The sequence below is a fragment of the Nicotiana sylvestris genome, chromosome 1, assembly GCF_000393655.2.
Source record: "Nicotiana sylvestris chromosome 1, ASM39365v2, whole genome shotgun sequence".
Lineage (NCBI taxonomy): Eukaryota > Viridiplantae > Streptophyta > Magnoliopsida > Solanales > Solanaceae > Nicotiana > Nicotiana sylvestris.
The window spans coordinates 32,329,211-32,352,541 of NC_091057.1; the positions used below are offsets into that span (position 1 = coordinate 32,329,211).

The 23,331-nt window shown below is 40.0% G+C and overlaps 2 protein-coding genes across 2 annotated transcripts; both read right to left on the reverse strand.

The window, feature by feature from the left end:
• Nucleotides 1-9,968: 9,968 nt before the first annotated feature.
• On the reverse strand, nucleotides 9,969-10,334 carry LOC138868316 (uncharacterized). The gene has a single exon (XM_070145862.1). The coding sequence runs from the start codon at nucleotides 10,332-10,334 to the stop codon at nucleotides 9,969-9,971; it is 366 nt and encodes a 121-aa protein (XP_070001963.1).
• Nucleotides 10,335-22,076: 11,742 nt separating this feature from the next.
• On the reverse strand, nucleotides 22,077-23,147 carry LOC138868322 (uncharacterized). Its single transcript, XM_070145869.1, has one exon. It carries the CDS (start codon nucleotides 23,145-23,147, stop codon nucleotides 22,077-22,079), a length of 1,071 nt encoding a protein of 356 aa, XP_070001970.1.
• Between the last annotated feature and the right edge of the window lie 184 nt (nucleotides 23,148-23,331).

Sequence of the window (23,331 nt, forward strand, 5' to 3'; positions counted from 1 at the left end):
AATAATAAACAACAATGAATGACATTTATGTAAATAAGAACATGCGAGTCACCCGAAAAAGGGGTGAGTTTTGTGGATATTCCTTATTACAATGATGATTGATGAGTGTTCGAATGTTCAAATAGTTCTTGGGTCTGGTGGAAAAGTTATGCAAGGATCTTAGTAAAAAGGTATTTCTCGTGTGCTTGCAATAAAACAAGATTCTCCCTATAAAGTCAATGTGTTTTCTTACAAATAAATATCTTATGTCCCATATCCTTTTGTCTCTTTCTATTTATAGGGAAAATATACCTAGAATACCCTAAGGAGTCGTTTGGTTGGAAATAGGTTATCTCAGTATTAATTATCCTGGGATTAGTTATCCCTGGATTAGTTACAATCCCGGGATAACTAATATCGGGATTAGTTATACCGCAGTGTTGTCCCAACTAAATATGGTATAAATTCACTTAAAATTTAGTCCAAGAATTAATTATCATGTATCCCTCATACCAAACGAGCCCTAATAGTACATGTCTAGAGAATATCTACTAGAATATTTGTCGTAAAACTAGCCGTTATTCACTCTATCTACGGTGAGTGCTCAACCTCGACTCTGATCTTCGCTAACACTTCGATCTCGATCTCTGCCGACTCTTCGACCTTGGTCTTCAACAGCTTCATTGTCCCTGCCCTTCACTTTCTTAAAAGACCGCTTCGACGTCGGACAGGCCTTTCGAAACATCAACCTTCTTCTCTGCATTTTTCTTCTCTGAACCTCCTTTCCATGTTTCGTTTCCCTACATCATTTCCCATTCTCTCTCGTTTGTTTATCACCTTGAAACATGTCAAACTTACCATCAGATGCCGGTGAAGGGAGTCGCATTGCTCCCTTGACAGTTGTGTTTCCCTCCCATAAGGAGAGTGTTTCTGCCATTGTTGAGGATGAAGCATTCCCGTCAGTGGAGGAAATAATCCCCCGTAATCCCAACTTTAGTTCTGATCTCACCCGATCACTGGACGCTGCACCCGGGATTTTCCTATCGATGACGATGTCCAAAGAATTGGCATAATTCAAGGCCAAATTCGGTCCTCCAAATCACGTCGAATTGATCTCGACCGTAGGGGACGTGGTACAGGTTCATCGCCCTAAATACTGTGCTCTATACGCCTACCCCTTCCTTATCGGTTATTCTTTCCCCCTTCTTCCATTGGTGGAAGAATTTTGTCGTCACTACGGCTCTGCCCTACTCAGCTTGCTCCATACATCTACACGATTATTAGAATGCCGACCAAATTTGCCGAGATGGTTGGGGTCGAACTGACACTGCAGAATTTGGTGCATCTATTCTCCCCTAGCTTCTATAGGGGAACGATGTTGAACCTTCGCCACCGAGGAGGCAAATGCTTGGTAGTAAAGACGTACGATAAGGCCAGTCGTCAGTTCTGGCTCAATTTCTTCTACGTCGGGACTGAGGACATTATGGCTAACATCGATGGCTTTCCTGAGGCTTGGAACTACACACGTAAGTCCCTAGTTTTTATTTGCATTCTTTTACTTGCTTGGTATTAGTTGAAGGATTTGTCTTTCCTTGCAGCCAACAACTAGCCTCCCTTTTTAGTCACGCGCATTTCCGATTGGATCGTGCAAATCCTCCCCCGTGTCATAGGAATCCACGACTGCCGATCTTCTTCAAGAAGTTCAAACCGGCTCTTCCTTCGACAGGTAACTTGTTCTCTTTGGCCGTGGTCTTTTCACTTTTCGTTGTATGTCGATTCGTTCTACTAACTTCAATGTTTGTCTCTTTCCCAGGCAGGGGGTCTTCTCGAAGGAGCCGGGCACAGATGCCCTCTTTTCGGAGGAAGACTGTTGCACCTTCAGCTTCTGCCCCTGTTGCGACTACCGCACCTTCCGTACCGGCCCCTACCTTGGCTACCATAATCCAAGAGCCTGCCTTCGCTTAGTCCGTTGCTTCTGCTCCACAACTCTTTTCGCTGGTTGATGAGGACGACAATATCTCCCATAAAGATAGTGGTCTAATACCCCATAAGAGAAGAGCCATAGATGCGGGAGGAGAAAGGCTAATAGCCGTCGACTTAGAGGAGGGCGACTTCGCTCTTCGAGAGACGCCCGTAGTGCATGTTAGGGAGAGCACTAGGATGGACTCCGAGGCCTCGCACTTGGAGAAGATGAATGTGGATGCATCAGTGCGTCCTGCGAGGGAGACGATCGAATGGGGGATTCCTGACGACAACCTCGCACTTTCGAGGTAATAGAGGGCTTCGTCCTCTAGGGCTGCAGTGATGTTCCCTCGTCTGCTGGTGACAGGGAAGACCATTGCTGAGAAGGACGCTGGGTTTGACTCTCATATGGATTTGGACGAGTTGAACATGATTGATGAGGGGCTTACTCAACTTGAGGTGAGGTTGGAAAGAGGCTCCAGGACTATTACGATCCCAATGGATCATAATCTGCTTGTAAATACCGAGGAGGTACTCCCTGCCCTCGGTCCACTTTGTCCTGAGATTGAGGTTATGACCCTCGAGACGATACTATGTCGAATAATATTACCAGTCTCGCTCTCCGGGTAAGTACGACTATTGTTTGTTCCTTTCGTTATGCCTTAGTTTCTTTGCAAGTTCTAACACCTTTTCTTTGTTTTGTAGATGGTTATTCTGGAGATTGAGAGTGCTCGGCGGGAGAGGAGACGTAAACAAATTTACGTGAAGCTAAAAGATAAGTATACAACGTGCCTTAGAAAGTACTAGGAGCTGCGGTGTCGGTTTCGTGAAGGTGGCGATATGCGGGTCCTGAGGGAGGACTTAAAGAAGAGGGACGAAGAGCTGATGCATGCCGTTGAGAAATGTAGCATCCTTAAAGGGATGTTGAGGAGAAAAGAGCAGGAGCTCGAGCTTAGTAGGGGCGTAGAGGCCCAATGCAGCGATCTCTAAGCCCAAGTGGTTCGGCTGCTAGGAGAACTTGAAGAGTGCCAGTTCAAGGCAGTGGCTCTCAGTGGCGAGCTCGCCGAGAAGCAGGAGGAGCTTGACAAGGCGGAGTCTTCTCGGTCGGAGGCTCAGAGGAGGGCGGAGTTCCTTGATTTGGCGAACTGAACCCTTCGTTCTGAGCGAGAGAATGACCTATCGACGGTAAGGGCTAAAGAGAAACGACTTGATGAGAGGATTGGGGAGTTGGAAAAAGAAACCTCCGATCATTATAATTGACTTGCTTCTCTGGAGGCCGAGAAGGCCCAACTTCTTGCACAACCTTATTCGTCTATTGCTTCTAGCTTCCGTACGTCCCCCGTGAGCTATATGAAGAATGGATTCATGCCGAGGCCTGACTGGATGTGCTTTGTGAGTTGCATGCGATGAGATCTGTTTTTGGGGTGGCCTTTGGGGATGCTTCGGTCAAGGCTCGTGAGGCTCAGATTTCTTGTGTCTACGACCCTACTACGCCTCGCCCTGGTGAAGAAGATATAATGAGGAGGATGCTATGGATCATCTTGAGGAAGAGGCCTGGTACAATTATATTTACCCTTAAGGAGAGGATGAAGATGACTCTGAATGTCGGGATGGTGATGGTGTCGACGGTCAGGGAGGCGATATTGTTGAGGGTCGGACCAGTGAGGATACTATGGGTCGTGATGGCGATGGCCAGTAGTTTAAGAAAAAAATCATTTTGTGTACTTTTATCGGCGTCTTCAAGAGCCTTTGTAAGAAACTTTTGTCTATGAATATCAAATTTGATTTTTGCTTTCATCTGTGCCTTTCTTATTTGCCGTGATTTGTTTTTGTACTTGTATGTTTTGGTCCTTCATATTTTTGTTGTCGTCCGCTAACTGATCGTAGTCCTTGGGCTGAATAGCCATAGGATAAATCATCCCTTTGTCTATATAGATCGAGTATGTCTCCTTAGTTGAGGATCGATAGGTTAAGTTTGAACTGTCGGACTTAAGCCTCTTGTTCGGTTGAATTTAACCTTCTATCGAGACGTGGCCGAGGGCCGGTAGGTGTTGTTTGAGCCTGGTCAAACTTAACCTTTTGTTAAACCACGGTCGAGGTCCGATAAGTGTTATTCGAGCTTGGTCGAATCTGAGATTTTTGATAAGTTGTAGCCGAGGGCCGATAGGAATTTTTCAAACTTGATCGAACTTAACCTTCAATTAAATCATGGCCGAGGGCCGGTGGGTGTTGCTCGAACTTAACCTTTTATTAAATAGCGGCCGCATGCCAATAGGTGTTGTTCGAACTTGGTCGAACTTAACCTTTTATTAGATCGTGGCCGAAGGCTGATAGGTGTTATTCGAAATTGGTCAAACTTAACCTTTTGTTAAGGCGATTTTGATAAACATAAGTTTCTGTTACTTTGACATTGTTGCTTTGATTACATAATGGAGAAAGTTACAAACTTTGGGCATTGGCCGGCGTCCCAGTCCCGGTCTATCTAGTCCCTTCATTGTCCAACTTTGAGAATATTGTGGAGTTGGGAAATGAAAGGGAAACTAGTCCTCTCATTGTCCAACTTTGAGAATATTGAGGAGTTGGGAAATGAAAGGGAAACTAGTCCTCTCTTCGCATACTTTGACTCGAAGTGTCCCTTTCGTCGCCTCATTAAAAACCTCCTTGAGAAAACACTAATGGGACAAAACTCAAGTGAGGGAAAAAGAGTACGACCCGGGGCGCTTCTTCCTTTTAGAAGTTGAAGTATTTGAGGTGGCTGATGTTCCAATTGTTTGGTAATTTTTTTCATTCCATTGTCTCTAGTTGGAACAATCCCTTATTTGCTTTGGCTGTAATTTTGTACGGGCCGCCCCAGTTTGTTCCCAGTTTGCCTTCCCGTCGATCTCTGCTTGCTTGGGTTTTGGCTTTGAGTATGTAGTCCCCAACTTTGAGCGCCCAGACCTTTGCCTTCTTGTTGTAGTAATGTTCCGCTTGCTCTTTTTAGGCGACCATTCTTATGTACACCATATCTCTTCATTCGTTGATCTCATCAAGCTCTTGCTTTCTACTCTCGTCATTATTGGTGCCGCTTTAGTGGGAGTACCTTAGGCTAGGTTCTCCGACTTCGACTAGTATCACTGCTTCGGTTCTGTATACCATAGAGTAAGGCGTCTCTCTATGCTTGTAATTGGGGTAGTTCTATATGCCCACAATACTTTTGGGAGTATTTCCGGCCAAAGTCCCTTGGCGCCTTCGAGCTTTTTCTTCATGATGTTTAATATGGACTTGTTGGAGGATTCTGCCTGCCTGTTGTCACACCTCCTTTTTACTACACCCCGTAGAAGGGTATAAATACAAGGGAGTTTTTCCAATTAAAGGACAATCGAAACGGGATTTGTTTATTTAAGATTCAGAGTCGCCACTTAGGATAATTTATGGTGTCCCAAGTCACCGGTTTAAAATCCCGAATCGAGAAAGTTTGACTCTATCCGGGTAAGGAATTCTGTTAACCCGGGAGAAGGTATTAGGCATTCCCGAGTTCCGTGGTTCTAGCACGGTCGCTTTGATCATACTTGGCTTATTAAAATTATCTAATTACTGATTTTAGATCCTATGTGCATTTACCCTTTACTGCTTTTAAATTATTTGATTATTCGTAGTTAAAGAGTTGAGTTACGCGTACGTATACTCTTTTCCTTTGGCGCGTCAAAAATCATGTCACGCGAACGTGTCCATAATTAATAACGCTTTGTATTATTAAGAAAGTTTAGCCGAAGTTACACGAATCCGATTTATTTTTAAAGAAATCGCAACCGTGTCACGCGAACGTGTCCACAACCACGATAATATTTTAAATAACCCTAAAGGTTCCTCTACAAATATTTATCTTATTGTCTAATTAAACATGTGGGGCCATAAGCCATATTCTATTCTAACATGGTACACATCGTATGCCTTAATCAGCGAAATCTGATTAACTAAGAAAATTATTGCTACTTTTGGACTGAAAATTTGGACCAACTCTAGACTAAAAGACCGAACGGATGGCATGATGATTAGAGGATAAAGTGAAAGAGCCTTGGGCTCGAACGAACTGGCTCAACGTGTGAAGAAGGGTGGCTGATCTTCACTCCAGGCCTAACATGAGCCTAGACCCTTGGAGGATCGAGCGTTGAGGAGTGCTGGACTCGAGGTCGAGTCCCTGAGCACGCGGGATATCAGATTATGGCGGAACGGGCATGAGCCCAATTTTATTAGTAAAAGGGGATGTCGCGCAAGCAGACTTGGACTGGCTTTAATTTTAGCAATTGGGCCAATATTTGGCCCAAGTCTAAAACCCTCCTCTATGCACAATTAGCTACTTGTAATTCCATTAACACTTCATGAAACATGGAATGGAGTTAACCTTCTACTTCTGCATCTCAATTATTCAAGAACATGATGACTAACTAACCATTACGAAATTGCAATACCATTTCCAGCTAAAATGCCCAATGCACAATTAGTCACTTGCAATTTAATTAAGAACCGATATGAAATGTGGAATGAGATAAACATTCCAAGTTTGCAAACAACAAATCCTACTTAAACATGCTCGCAATCAACACCAAAGTAAAGTGGTATTCGCCTCTATTCCAAAAGTATTCTGAACTATTCCCTTCCCTTCAAACATGACCTCAATACCCCATTTAACCAAACATACATTCAGTTGACTCATAGCATTATCCAGACACAACTAACATGATATCCAAAACTTAAATGAACTACATATCAGTCTGAATCACTCTAGAGCTTTTATATCCAAACAACAGTCAGTTTCAGCCTTTGAAACAGGCTGACAACAACTTTAATTAAGATTCCGAACAAAATAATACAAGATATAACCAAGCTGGGTTAGACCTACTGTTAATCAAACATTCGTAATAGTCCAGAATTATGATAAAGTTCAGTCATACAATACCAAGCCTTTAACTATGAGACATTTAACAGGAAAGTGAGTCTCTTGCTAATTCTAAACCAAATTCAACCCTCAAAAGATACTATCACCAAAGAGGAAATCATGCACCAATAACTCATGATTCTAAAGAGAAATAAAGCTACATTACGACAAAGAACAGGTTGATGTTAAGCTCCCAATCTCCAGATTTCCATATCAAACTTGAAGCAAGTTTTACATTAGGTAGAATCAAAGAATATATACCTGGAAATTGAAAAGGAAAAGAGGTGAAGAAGCAGTAGATAACGGTAGAACAAAAGCACAGCAGTATCAATGCAACAGTAACCTCACAGCAGCTTGAAACCCAGAAAACCCAAAAACCAAACCTTCTCCCAACCCAGGTGCACGATGTGAAACTTTCAAAGATTAACTAATGAAGAAGATCAGAAATCCCCAGCTGATACAGAATTTGATCAGTTTTTATCCAAGAAATATGCTGGAAATCAGTGCAGTTATAGAATTTTCAGCCATTTTTGTTCTCTCAGAATTTGTTTTCTCTTTCAAGTCTCTTGGGTCTGCCTTGAAAGGCAAGAAATGATGCCTTTATAGGCAAGAAACAGGGCAGCCTTAAGGGTTCAGTTTTTTATTTTAGTCCTTTTCAAATTTTCCTTTTAGCTTAGGAGCCCTTATCCAATTTTCCTTTTTGTTTAACTACCCCTGGTTCGAATTTCAATTTGTTAGGCAGTCCCCCTCCCCAGCTTCCTAGAAGCTTCCCAATTCTGTTACTCATAGATTCCCTTTCCCAATTTCCCAAACTACCCCTCGATCCATGGTTATTTACTCTAGGAAACCAACCTAGCAGAACCCCTGTTGATACTTAGACAGACTGAATGGGCCACGGGTCAATTTGACCCAACTGTTCAACCCCAAATGAACCAGAATAGACCCAAAAATCCAACCCTCAATATCAAAGATCTATTCGGCCCAACTAACAATTATCTGATTACCAAATAACACAGAACAATTAAACTTTAGCCTAAATGGTTTACTAACTAAACTTAACCAAACTAACAATTTTAAAACTAACCTAACAAGACTCCGATTACTCATGCATGAATGAATAGATTCCGGAACAAATGAAGAATGATTCGAGAAGAGGATAAGAAACAGAAAATTTAAAAACAAACGAGGGACAGATTAAACCAAAAGAAAGAAAGAAAAAAAAATACCTGAGAAAAGTTCGAAAAATAAAAGGGGAGCCTGGGTCTTCAGATCCTCGGATTTTCCGGCCAAAACTGAGGTTAATCGTGTGCTCTTATGAAGAACACACGAATAAACTCATATTCGGCACAAAATTTTGCCAAACTTGGGATTCTGGGGTTCGTTTTTGATCTAAGATTCGAGGAACTGGGGCAACATTCGAGGGTAATGTCGTATGGATTTGGAAAAGGGGGAGTGAGGAGGCTATAAGGTGTGATATTGGTGGCGTTTGAAGGTGGCGCCGCCACCGGAGGCCAGGGATTTGGGGGCGGCTTAGCTAGGGTTTCGGGGTGTTTGTGGTGAAAGTGGTGAGCCAAAGGGATTCTGAAGGGGGGGGGGGAAGGTTTTCGGACAGTTAAATACCCCTGGGGCTTCAGTTCTGAGCCGTTTGATCAAGGGGAGATCAACGACTCAGATTGATACTTATTGAAACGGCGTCGTTTAGTTTGGCTAGGGAACCGACCGGGTCAAGGCGTGGGTTTGGGCAGGGTATTGGGTAATTTCGTTTGGGCTGGGGACAATTGAATGGGTCTTAGCCTAGATCTGGATTTTCTTTCACTTCTTTTTTTTTCAAAATTCTTTTTTCTTTTCAAAATTAAAATAAAACCTAAATTAATTAATAATAATTTTTAAACTAAATTAACCTACCCAATTAGATTAATCACTCATCATGGTATTTACAATAATTAATTAAATCCTAAATTTAAAGCAAAATTATAAAATTCAAAATTTAAAAGTAAAAATGCAAAATGAATTATATTTTTTGTGACTTTCATTTTTTATAAACAAACTAATTTACTAATTAATCTAAAAATATAAAATTAAATCCTAAATGCAGATGTAATATATTTTTGTATTTTTCATGAATTAAATAAAATAAACATGCACAGACAAATGCAAATAATTAACAGAAAATGCCACGAAATCCAACAAAATTGCAAACACTGAAAGAAATTATTTTATTTTGAATTTGTTGGAGTAATACATATAGGGCAAAAGTCACGTGCTCACACCTGTTACCCGCTGGGTGATACGGGGTTGAAAGTATCCTCTTAATATGCCATTTCTCGAAGAATTCAATAGTTTTCTTTCCCGTAAACTGGGGTCCATTGTCACAGCTGATCTCTTTGGGTAGGCCAAATCGGCAGATAATGTTTTTCCATATAAAGGTGACTACCTCTTGTTCGCGTATTTGGGCAAATGCTCCTGCTTCCACCCATTTAGAGAAACAATCAGTTAAAACTAAAGAGAAATCGTACATTACCTCGCCCTGCTGGGAGGGGATCCACGATGTCCATTCCCCACTTGATGAACAAACATGGAGAGGTGACTGAGTGAAGATGTTTGTCTGCTTGGTGAATTATTGGGGTGTATTTCTGAGATTGTTCGCATTTCTTCACAAATTCTGAGGCATCTTTTTCATGGTGGGCTAGTAATATCCTGCCCGTATGAGACACCTGACGAGCGCTCGATCGCCAGAATAAGCATCGCAATGGCCTTCATAGATTTCTTAGAGGATGCGCTGGGTTTGATTTGGCCCCAAACATTACGCTAGAGGGCCACCGTATGTCCTCTTGTATAGGTCGCTATGGAAGAGGTTGTATCTGGCTGCCTACATTATTAGTTTTTTGGCTTCCTTTTTGTCGTTTGGGAGTGTGCCGTCCTGCAGGTAGGCGATAATACAATTGCACCAATCCTAAGTTAAACTTATAGATCTTACCTCAATTCAGTCTAACGATGACTTGAGGAGATGGACTATACTTTTATCCTCGATCGTGATGCTTTTGGTGGTTCCGGCCAATTTGGCGAGGCCGTCCGCTTTGACATTCTAAGAATGCAGGATCTGGTCAAGCTAGCATTTGTCAAACTTGGGCAATAACTTATAGATCTCATTTTGATATTTTTGTAACCTTTGTTCTTTGATTTGGAATGTCATTGTGACTCGATTGACTACGAGCTGTGAATCACAATGGAGCTTCAACCGCTTCACCCCATACTTTAGTGCTGGTCTCAATCCTGCAATTATGGCCTCATACTCAGCATCTTTGTTAGTCATATCTGGGCACCTTATGGACTGGCAAATTACTTTGCTGGTAGGGACCTCGAGTATGACTCCCAGTCCGAATCTGGAAGCATTGGATGCACTGTCGCTGTATAGGACCCAAAGATCTTGTGTTTGGAGGGAAGCTTGGATGGCTTCCTTCTCGACCTCAGGCATTATCTTCGTAATGAAGTCTGCGACAAAGTCGGCGAGCACTTGCGACTTTATCACTGTTCACAGCTGATATGTGATATTGTGCTCGCTTAGCTCGATGGTTGACTTGGCCAGTCTCCCCAAAAATTTAGGTTTATGTAAAATGCTTCTTAGAGGAAATGGTAACGACCAAGATATGATGACACTGGAAATAGGGTCTAAGCTTTGGTGAAGCTACGACTAGTGCCAGGGCTAATTTATAGAGGTATGGGTACCTCGTCTCTTCGTCAACGAGTGTTTTGCTAATGTAATAAATGGGAGATTGCGTACCTTTACTTTCGCGGATCAGGACTGCACTTACTACCAGTTCGGAGACGGCAAGGTATACGAGGAGGTGTTCCCCGGGTTTAGGCTTTGATAACAAAGGTGGTGATGATAGATATGCCTTTAGCTCTCGCATAACTTGTACGCAATCGGGCGTCCACTCAAGACCGTTATCCTTTTTGAGTGCGCTGAAATATCTGTGACATCTATCGGATGACCGCGGGATAAATCTCACTAGGGTGGCGATTCGACCAGTCAACCTTTGGACTTGCTTCTTAGCAGTCAGTTGCTCTAGTATCCCTTCGATAACTTTGATTTGGTCTGGGTTGACTTCAATCACTTGTTGTGACATTAAGAAGCCCAAAAACGTTCCCGCGGCTATGCTATACGCGTAAATCTCTGGTTGATATGGTCCTCCGCCCTTATGGATTTGACCAGTATGTCATCAATATATACCTCCATGTTCTTGCCAGGCTGATCTTTGAACATTTTTGTGGCCAATCTTTGATAGATAGCACTTGCATTTTTCAGCCTGAACGGCATGACCCTATAGTAATATGTTCCTCGGTGGGTGATGAATGTGGTTTTCTCCTGGCCGTCTTCTTTCATAAGTATCTGGTTATAGCCCGAATACGCGTCCAGAAAACTCAACAGTTCGTGCCCGGCTGCCGCGTCGATGAGTTGGTCGATATGTGGTAACGAGAATGAAACCTTTGGGCATGCTTTGTTTAATTCTATGAAGTCTACACCCATCCTCTATTTCCCGTTTTTCTTTTTTACCATCACTATGTTGGCGATCCACTTGGAGTATTTTGATTCCCTGATGGAGCCATTTTCTAATAGCTTTTCCACCTCCTCATGGACGACATCATTGATGGCGGGATTGAATTTTTATTTGACATGCCTTAACGGGGGTAGAATGGATCGATGTTTAATTTCTGTGTAGTGATCTTTTTGGGGATGCCTGGCATATTTACATGGCTGAATGCAAATAAATCCGCATTAATTATTAAAAGTTGGCTTAATTTACATGGTTCTCAGAGTTTACAGCCGATGTAGGTATATTTGCTGGAGTCACTGGGGTCTAATTAATCAAGGTCAAGGTCCTCTATAGTTAAATTTGCGACTTCAACTATTTCGGGGTCCATGATGACGTCCCTGGTCTCTTCTTGTGTTGACCTCGACCTTATTGATTGTTATGCCTTATTTTCCTTGTCTTTCTTCTATTGGGTTGTCGTGCTATCTAAGGCGAAGTGGTAGCATTCTCGGAATGTGCAGTGTTCTTCCCATATGCTGAATATCCCCCAAGGTGTTGAGAACTTAATTACTTGGTATAGGCTAGAGGGGACGACTCTCATGGAATATATCCATGGTCGTCCTACTATGGCATTGTATACGGTGGCCTAGACAATGATGTGGAATGTTGTCTCCAAATTTATGCTGCCAGCCAAGACGGGGCGTGTAATTTCACCCGATGTCCGTTCAATTGCATTATTAAAACCGATTAGTGTGATGCAACGTGGCACTATCTTGCCCTGTAATCTCATCTGTGCGAGGACTCGGGGATGGATAATGCACTCTCCACTCCCATCGTCTACCATGATACGTTTGACATTAGTATCTAAAATTTGTAAAGTAATGACGAGAGCATCATTGTGAGGGAAAGTCAAACGGTCGGCATCTGACTCGTCGAAGATGATACTTTTTTCGAGTCCGTCATACCATTCGTGGGTGGTAGATCTTTTGATCTTGTGAGTGGCAGTGAATTTAATGTCGTTGATGGAGGCATCGTTGCTACCACGATGATCATTTTGATGGTGCGAGCCGGTTATGGCGGCTTCGGCAGGCCTTGGCATTCATGACCTTTGGAGAAGTTGTTTCTCCCCTTGTCGCTCAACAGCTCTTTGAGGTGTCCTTGCTGCAACATGTTTACAACCTCTTTCTTGAGGATGATGCAGTCTTTTGTCTTATGTCCGCATTCCTGGTGGAATTCACATAGGATGTCGGATCTGGTGCTCGGGTCGGACCTCATCTTTGGCGACCACTTCACCTTCGTTCCGAGTTTCTCCAAGGCATAGACTATTTCTGTAGGCGACACACAAATTGTGAGCAGACAAAAGGGGGCATCTCTCTTATTCCGATGAGTCCCCGTCCTCGGCCTAGATGGTCTATCATCATAGTGGAAGATACCCTGACGTATGGCTGATGTCGTTCCTTGTTTGGTCATGAGACTGGGTGATCCATCCTTACGTTATCTCTTTGTTCTTTCCTAGGCTCGGCTTGTACAAAGTCGAGCCGTCGAGTTGGTCCATTGAGGTCATCATCATCTGCTCTGACTTCGGCACAGTAAGCATTGTGGATTTCATCCCAAGTTGTTAGAGGGTACTTCATCAACCGGCTCAACAATTTTCTAGTTGCTTTTGAACCTTCTCTACTCAACCAGTTCTGAAAGGCCGCGACTGCAATCCCTTCAGACACGTTTGGTGGGGTCATCCTTACTTTGTTGAACGTGCGAGGAAGTCCACCAGTCCCTCTCCCAAGGACTGTTTGATGGCAATGATATAGTTTACTCTTGTTTTGGCTTTATGAACTTATCATCCATTTCTTCAAAGGTCTTTATGAATACCATGTTAATGCCCCTCCCGTGAGGGTTTTGCCAAATTTCTTCAGCAAAATAAAGGACATTTGTTCCTTGGTGAGTCGTTGCCCTTCACGGCGGTGACGTAATGAGTCACGCAATATTCAAAGTCAATTGTTTCGTCATATATCCTGAGATACAGAGGCATTTTAAAGGTCTTTGGTATGGCACGTGGGGCTGTTTCCTTTCTATACGGCTGCTCTATGAATCTACCGGCATCCCTCTTTAGCAGTAGCTTAGGGGCACCCAGTATCTTGTCGACTAATTCTTGGTGTTCTTTCATTTGATCTGTGAGCATTTTGTTTTCATTCTTCATTTCTTCTATCCTCTTTACAACAACGGCGAGGACGTTGTCACCTGCATTATTAGTAACATTATGAGTTATACCTGGTGTTGATGTCACGCCCCGACCTCGGGGAGTGCGACCGACACTCAACCAAGATACCCCGGTCAAGCAAGCCTAATTGATGCCTTCTACCCAATCTTACCTATGAACAATGATACCACAATATAAGAATCAATAACAAGAGATAGACATGAGAAGAGTAAAGTGTTCCATATTATTTCTCCATTACTAAAAGGATATTCATTTTACTATTTTAAAAATATTACAAGTTCGTAGTTACGAGAGAAAAACATGTTTGCCAAATACCAACACTTCTAGTTCACTACCCAATATCGAACACTACCCACAACATGTCTACAGAATCTCTAAGTACAATAGAAGAGTAGTATGGAAGTGTCGGCGACAAGGCCCCGACTATACCCCAAAACATAAAGTACAAAATCAAGTGATATAAGGCTCGGAACAGAGTAGGGCTCACCAAAACCTGCTGAATAGAGAGTAACTACTAATGAGGATCAAAGCTTCCCGTTGATGAACCATCTACATCCATTGAATATGCAGTGCCCCCAGCAAAATGGACATTAGTACATATGGAATAGTACTAGTATGTAAAGCTAAAAATCCTATTTCGAAATAGAATGCCAATATAAGAAAGGAAAAACTATGGAAACAACAAGTAACAATCAATGATATCCAAATGACAAGTTAAAACATAACCATTTTCAAAATATGAAAATAATATTATTTTTGGTTGGGAGATCATTAGCACCGATATACCATAGTGTTTTTAGCACGGAGTCTGATCACGCCCGATCGACTAGGCTATCTCTCCAAGAACAATGTGTATTGACATGAAAAAGAAAGGTGTTACCAAGAGTATGAACCACCATGCGCGTAACATGGCGTCCGATCACCACCCGACAGGCTGGGTCGTCTCCCTACATATGCCGTGTGAGTCGACATTAAATCTAGGGCTATCAACAATCTCATCCCAATCAAGGCGAATAATCTCAACACATCAGTCTCATCCCAAATAAGGAGAATAATCACAATCCCCTCCTACACCGACATATGTAGTTTCGGGTGTGGGCCGTTACAACCCACCCTTCCTCGGTTCGCTAATGATACTCCCAAAAACATTTTATTTTGCACTAAAAGGAAATAGAAATACAAATACATTCACCTCATAACCTTTCACATCATATACCACTTCATTAGTACGTTCAACCACTCACAACCTCATTATCTCATTTACTCTCTTGGTCATACATGTGATTCTTCATTCAAGGCACAATTACAACATCTCTTATTCCACACTTTCATTTCTTTACTTTCAAGGATCATTATCATAAACATCAACACATAGAATATTCCAGAAATCATAACCTTAAGTTCATTAGTAATGAACGCTTTAGACACAATAGTTTTCTTTCCAGTTATTAGATACTCTAAAATTGTCAGATATTTGCTCCGAAATGAGCCCTAAAGGCTTCTAATCAAAATGTGGTTGGTTCTAAAAATAGAAAATGGATCCTCCGAACTCATCTTTGCGGTTGTAGAATGGACCGCAGAACAGATATATGGCCCGCAAAATGGACCGCGAAATTGACACCAAAAGTTGGTCTGGTCTGGACTAGTCTACTGCAAGGTCTATAGTCCACATACCAATTATGCGGCTGCGAAATGGACCGCAGAATCCCCCTCCCTTTGAAATTCTTCATACCAAATATGTGACGGAAGTGCGGACCGCAAAACGGATATGCGATCGCATAATGGACGGTAAAACAACCTTCAAAATTCAATTATTTTCTACCCAACTCCGTGATGGGTATGCGACCCACAGAATGGTTCTGCGGTCGCGAACTTGACTGCAAAATCGCCTTCTTCTGCTAAAAATTTTCATTAACTCCTCAACAAATTTTTCAACCCAAAAAGTCCGTACACATTAGTCTACATACGCACCACAAAACCTTAAATTCCTTGGCGAAATTTTTATGGGGTCTTACAATTGGAGGGTCTGGTTGGTTGCCCTGTTTGTTGTTGTGTGGGTTCTTGTGGTCTCTATGGTCGTGCATGGAGCAGGTTTGTTAAGCACACTCACTAGTGTATCGGTCAACCGTTTCGAAGAGCTTTATCATGGCCGGTGGCGTCCATTCTCCTATGGACATGGAGGACTCTTTTCCATTTGGTTTTGTTGTGTTACAATGGGGGGAGGCAACCTCTCTCACCTGGGGGAGGCAGTGGATGTCACGTCATCGCCTAGCATTTTATAACTCTCATTGATAGCATTCATGAGGTTACAGGAAAGTCACCTGTCACTTTAGTCCTATCTCCTTGGTTACCTACCATGTAAGTTTCCGTATGCGCAGAGAACCTTGTGGTTTGTTAGGTTAGCAACTCACATGAGTTGTGGATCTAAAGAAAACTAAAAGATTAGCTAAGAACTCCCCACAGACGATGCCAAACTGTTTGGCCCAAAATTCAGATCCTGATTCAACCAATTAAATATAAATAAAGTAGAGTCAATCTTAGCTAATATTAATATTCAAAAGACAAATAACCGATTTTGTAGTAGATAATATATATGTTTAACCGAATGGTAATGAATGCGGACAACAATAACAATATTCAATGACCAAAAAGGTGAAAGATAGCATTAAATAATGCTAATAAATAGCAATGAATAACATTTATGTAAAAAGAACATGCGAGTCACCCGAAAAAGGGGTGAGATTGTGGATATTCCTTCTAACAATGGTGAATAATTGATGAGCCTTTGAATGTTCAAATAGTTCTTGGATCCAATGGAAAAGTTATACAAGGATCTTAGTAAATATATATTTCTCGCGTGCTTGTAATAAAGCCAGATTCTCTCTATAAAATTAATATTTTTTCTTATAAATGAATATTTTATGTCCCCTATCCTTCTATCTCTTTTTATTTACAGGGAATATATACATAGAATATCCTAATAGTATAGGTACTGAGGATATCCACTAGAATATTTTCGTGTGATGTCTTATCCTAAAAATAGCCATTATTCACTCTATTTACAGTGAGTGCTCGACCTCGACTCTGATCTTCGCTGACTCTTCGATCTTAATCTCTGTCGACTCTTTGACCTTGGTCTTTAACAACTTCATTGGCCCTGCCCTTCACTTTTTAAGAGATGGCTTCGACGTCAGGCATGCCTTTTATCGAAGTCGTACTGGTGACACATGGCAGTCCATGAGTATGCTTCTAATGTTAACATAGTTTGATCATGTCAAAGGTAATTTTTAACCCATACATTAATGTTTGAGAAGTTACAAATCATCTATTACTTAAAAGTCATAGTTGCTATATATGTATGTGATTACAAATTTGTCAATTTGTATGTAGTAGCAATCCTTTCACGAACAAGTATATGATTAGATTTGCCACGTGGACGCTGGAACCAAAATCTACACTTGGCGAACTTAGCATAATTTTTTTTTCTTTCAGAGTCTGAAACACAATTCTCAAATGCTGCTCACGATCCTCTCTATAATTCTATCTACATGAAGCTATATTGTTTGTGAAGTTAAACTTGTAAAAATACTCTTTGTATCTGCAAAAGTATCGGTAAATTTTATAGAAATCACCAGCTTGAGGTTGTTCCAAATGTTGGACTTCAACAATGATAACTACTACTTCTTCAGTTTGAGAATCTGCTTGTTTGTCGCAATGCCCAACTAATAATTTGATTGAAACAAAAATCACATGCTTAGAGTTAACAAAGTGATAAAAATATTTTAAATTTGAAATAATACCCTTATTTATTTGAGCATATTAAATCCAATTATTTTTAGGTCGGTAAGAGAGAGTGCAGAATAAGGTCTGATTTTATTGTGTCCATCGTAGTTCTCCCCATCTGCCTATTGTCAGAGGTCAATTATTACTCCCTCACTAGAGATTGTAATTTGATATAGGACTCAATCCACCACTAGAACCACATGTGACTCCTCTAAAGGAGCTCTAGTACGTACTGCCATGTACCTTAGTATTTAAACTAAGGAGATATTAGCTATGTATTTGCAATATACCTTAGGATTTATTGCCAAAAGTTTTATTTATTATTTACTAATATGAAGTTTAATTCAAAGTCCTAAATACATTTTTTCTTATTAGGCGACGTAATCTTTACGAGAATTTGACCAAAATCATCCCTCTTGTTTCACCCCAACTTTTACTACATCCTTATAATATTTCACTTAACCTAAAACATCCTTTAAGTTTCCAAAAGTTGACCAAAAACATACCTCTGTTAAATTTCCATCCATATTTAACAGATTCTAATATTCTCACGTGACTTTTTCTTTTTTCCCAGAAGGGAGATATAACGTTTGAAGGCGGAATTAGGAAAGTGGAGATAGAGTATTGCTATAATGGGGTGTAGAAGCTTCTATAGGCTACATCTTTGGGCCAATATAAATGAAGACACATTGGGCCAAATTAATAAGAAAGTCGATGGCCCACTTGTAGCAGCCCAACCAACATTAACAAACAATAAATACACAGTTGGAAGAGGGAAGCATCAATCAATTTCCGGTAATTCCGTTACTTCCTAATAAACTCCTTCTCTTTTCTCTCTCATTTCTCTCTCTTCTCTCTCGATCCTAACCTCCTTTTCTCTTCTTAATTCTCAGGTCATTTCCATGGAGTATCTAGCTTGGTCTACTGTAATTAGCTAGATCTGTGTAAAATTCCATTGACAAACAGTACTTCCTTGATCAATAAAGCTTTCTTCATTCTATTTTTGTCTCGATTACTATAATCCATACTAGTTCATTACAGATTTGGTATCATAGCAAGTCCTGACACCATGACAATACCAGAAATTAGGGCTAAAGCTACAGAAGAAAACATAAAGAAATTGGAGAATCAATTACAGAATTACATGTCAGAGACGAATAAAAATCTAGAGTCCAATGACTAAAAAATGGATGATTTACATCACAAGTTTGACATAATGATGGATAAAATCTTCGTTAGTAAAGATGGAATTCTGGGAAGTGTGCCTTCAGGAAATCTTCAGGTGGAAGGTTCTGGAAGCAGGGCAAGAATGGTGGAGCCGCACGAGCAGCCTATGGGGAGATACCACTCGAGAAGCTCTGCTTCAAAGGTAGACTGTCCATACTTTGAAGATGATGATACCAGGTCGTGGTTGAGGAAATGTGAAAGGTACTTCCATTATAATCACATCTCTGATCCTCAGCATAAACTTAAAACTGCTGTTCTTCATTTAAATGGAAAGGCTGAGTCATGGTACTTTTCATACCAAGTTAGTAGATGTGTGGTGAGATGGCCCGACATTGTGGAGGAAATCTGGAAAAGATTCAACGATTTAGACAATAGTAATCTTAACTTGCTAGGCAGATTTAAAAGAATTGAACAAGTGGGGAGTGTGACAGAATACCTAGAAAAATTTGAAGACCTTAAGACTTGGGTATTGATTAAGCACCCTACCATTCCTGAAGAGTTCTTTCTAGGGTTCTTCATTGAAGGGCTTAAAGAAGAAATTCGACACATAGTTAAGATGTTGGGCCCTTTTTCTTTAAGCCAGACAGTTGAGAAAGCTAGACACAAAGAAGAGTTACTAGAAGCAGTAAGCAGAAAGAATAAAGGAAGTGTGGGAAGGGGCACTAGTCAGTATAGTATGACTCATGGTACTTCAGGGAGTAGAGCTTCTAATTTTATCCTAAAGGAAGGCAATACTAACTCTGCCATCTCAGGGAATAAATTGTTTGAAGCTAGAAAAGAGAAGGAGTTTGTTAGGAAGTAACGGAATTACCGGAAATTGATTGATGCTTCCCTCTTCCAACTGTGTATTTATTGTTTGTTAATGTTGGTTGGGCTGCTACAAGTGGGCCATCGACTTTCTTATTAATTTGGCCCAATGTGTCTTCATTTATACTAGCCCAAAGATGTAGCCTATAGAAGCTTCTACACCCCATTATAGCAATACCCTATCTCCACTTTCCTAATTCCGCCTTCAAACGTTACAATCTAATCCATACTAGTTCATTACAAGAGAGCCTTCCAACTTCAGTGAACTCTTCATTCTTAACAAACGTGTGTTGCATCTTTTTTAGTCTTTAATTTTCTCCATCTTTTTCTCGTGAAATCAATTAAAAATTATTTTTTCTCTAATTTGCTATTTCTATATCCTTTTCATGTTTCAGATTTCCGATTACTGATCAATCAAAACTTCTCATTTCTTTTTCCTACAATTTTTTCTTTTGTAGAATGTGAACCTTTTGAATTGATTTCAGCGCCTTTTTCCTATATTAGGGTAGAGAATCACGTGCAAAAACTAAAAAATATGCAGATTTTGGTCTGCGAAAACTTAATAATGTGCAGTTTTGGTATGTAGAAATTGAAAAATGTATGCAGAAATTAATAAAAATGCAAATTTTGGTGTGCAGAAATCAAAAAATGTGTGCAGAATGGAATATATTGTTGTGCAGAAACTGAAATGTAAGTGCAGAATTAAGCAAAATATAGTGCAAAAAATAAAATATATGTGCAAAAATTAAAATTTAAGTGCAGAATCAAGAAAAATATAGTGCAGAAAATGAAAAATATGTGTAGAAACTGAAATTTAAGTGCATAATAATCAAAAAAAATATAGTGCATGATCTGTGCAGAATCTGAAATATAAGTGCAGAATGTAGATAAATATAGTGCAGAAATTGAAATATATGCAAAAACTGGAAAATATGCACATAATGCAGAAAAAGTGCAGATTGCAATAAATTATGATGCAGAAACTGAAAATTAAGTGAAAAAAGAGAAAACTACTTACAAAAATACCAAATGCCAAAAGTTGAAACATGTAAATAATTAAAGTCTGAAAACTTCATAATTGAGTCGTATGAAATGAACTTAATTCACTTAGTAGTCATCACATTACAAAATAAACTTCCGTCATTCCAAAATAAATCCTGTCATTACAAAATGAACAAAATGGAAACGACTGTCACATCTACGATGCTATGCAACTTGGCACATTCATGCTACTGGCCTCTTCTAACCTGAAAAGGGAATAAGAGGACCTTAAGATAGATGATTTTCATTACAGTGAAGTAAGACAAACAATATTGATATATGCATCTCACCGGAAGTTTGTCACGAAAATGGGCAGATTCTTGCGTCCAACTTGCTGTGTTCTCAACCGTAATATAGTCCAAAAATGAAGTGCAGTTTGTTGGTTCTGGTTCAACAACATTATATAAGAGCAGGTTCTTTTGTTGTGGCCAGGTCTACCACACTTGCTACAATCAACTGATTTTGTTTTCTTTTTATCCTGGTCCTCGAGGCTCCGGGCTCATCCACTTCTTTCTTTCTTAATCTATGTTTCTTTCCTTTCTTCTTTTTCAAATAAGAAGGTGGCAATAGCTTAGGATTAGATGATTTAGGCCATAAATCTTGCCCATTCATAGGGAATATGGTTGTATATTCTTTCCTGTATGTCTCAACCTTGTAGCAGTCGTGAACATAGTCTACAATCTCATCTTTTTCGTCCATATATCACAAATAGCGTGTTTGCAAGGTGTCCCTGATAATTCCCATTTTCTACAGCTACATATCTTGTTATATAAGTCCACAACATAAGTGTCATTTTCAGTAGGCCCTAGGATCTCATAATTCCATGAGTTGGCTTTTCGAGGAATATAACCAGAAGCTCCCTTCATGTTTCTATGTAATTTCTTTTTAATAGTTGGACAAATATCACCCGAAGCCCATTTTTCAGCTTTATCCCTATTGGTTGTAATCCTAGCCATGAGTATATGTCTTATTGTCTCCAAAAGTTTAATAATGGGTTTATCTCTAGCATCAAGAATCAAACTATTGAAGACCTCACACACATTGTTTAACAGCATGTCGCACTCAGAGGCGGATGTAGTATACTGCCTACGGGTTCAACTGAACCCATAACTTTTGACGCGGAGTAAGAATTTGTATGTAAAAATTCATTAAAATTGTAAAATAATAGATATGAACCCATAACTTTAAAAATATAATAGGTTCAATGCTAAAAATATTATAATTGAACCCATAGAATTTAAATCCTGGATCCGCCTCTGGTTGCACTTGGAAAGTGATGAGAAGTGAGATCTGGACCATTCACTAGGTAACTTAGTAGAAAGCCATTCATGCGCTTCTTTATCCAATTCGAGTATCTTCAACATACATATATTAAACGCTTCAACAGTTGTTGCTCTAGACGCTTCCCAAAAAGCATCTTTTAACGTATGACCAGGGAACCCAACCTTTTTGAAATTATTGTGCAAGTGCCGCGCACAAAACCTATGAGAAACATCTGGTAACACTTCCTCAAAAGCTTCAAGAAGGCCTTTTTGCTTATCTAACATGAATGTCCAGAGATATTACTCTTCTATTTCAATATCAATCATCAAATAGTTCAAAACCATTGCTATGTATCCTTGCACTCCTTTTCCACAATGGCATAGACTATAGGAAAGATATTGTTATTGCCAACCAAACCAATACCAGCAAGCAACTGTGCTCCATACATAGAATCTTTCGACCAGCAACCATCAACACCAACAATCTTCCTACAACCTGCCTTAAAGCCCTCTTTACATGCTGCAAAACAAATATATAATCTTTGGAATCTAGACGGATTGTTAGGGGTCTCATTTGGTGTTAACTCCATGTAAATTGATGTTCCAGGATTAGATCGCACAATCTCATTAATATAATTCCATAACATGTTAAACTGGTCATTTAAGTTACTATCAATCAGAGAAATAACCTTCTTTTTAGCTTTTCTTGCTTGGCATAAAGATAAGTCTACTCCCAGTGCTCTACTGACTTCATCTCTAAATTTTGATGTCTTCCAATTTCTGTTTGATTTGATTCTGTCCATATATTTCTTTGCAATCCAACTGGAAGTAACATTCTTATTCTTGACATTCCAACAAAAACATGTATGCTCGGAGTTGTAAGTCTTTATCTGAAAATTTGTATCCCTATGCATTTTTGAAGCTAGAATTACCCACTTACAAGAGGGATGGTGCTTACATCTTCCCCTTGCTCTTTCTGAATCATCCTTAATCCACTCGACTGTCCTTTCTCTTTTAACCTCATGAGTAGTTACAACTTCCTTAAACTCTTTTTTGTTTTGAAATACTTGTCCCAATGCTAACTTAGGATTAGAGCCATCAGTCTTCGAATTATGCTTTGGAAAATTAAAATCTTCATTAGATGCATCACTATCACTATTCAAGCTTTTTGTGCCACTAGAAACAACATAATCTGAGTCGCCATCTTCGTTTTGCATATGCTTTTGCAACTCTTTGCTAATGAACTCTCCACTATCATCATTTGTTCTGGCATTTCTGTTGGCATTGACAGAAAATGTTTCAATAGAAGGGTCAACATTTTTGTCAAATAAAATGTCATCTTCATAATCTGAATCTTCAAACTCTCTGTAATCGGACTCATTATCAGAATCACTATATACTGCTTGACTCTGGAACATTGAATCTGCCAATAAAGTAATTTTTATTATATAATAATAATAATAAAAAAGCTAATTTTTGTATGTGAAACATAAGGTTCTTTGTATATGTTCATTTGTCCACGACCTACTGTATATTATAATAAGGTATTATGTCTTTACCTTTACTTTTACATTTATTTTAGAGGAAGATTATAAGAAGTAA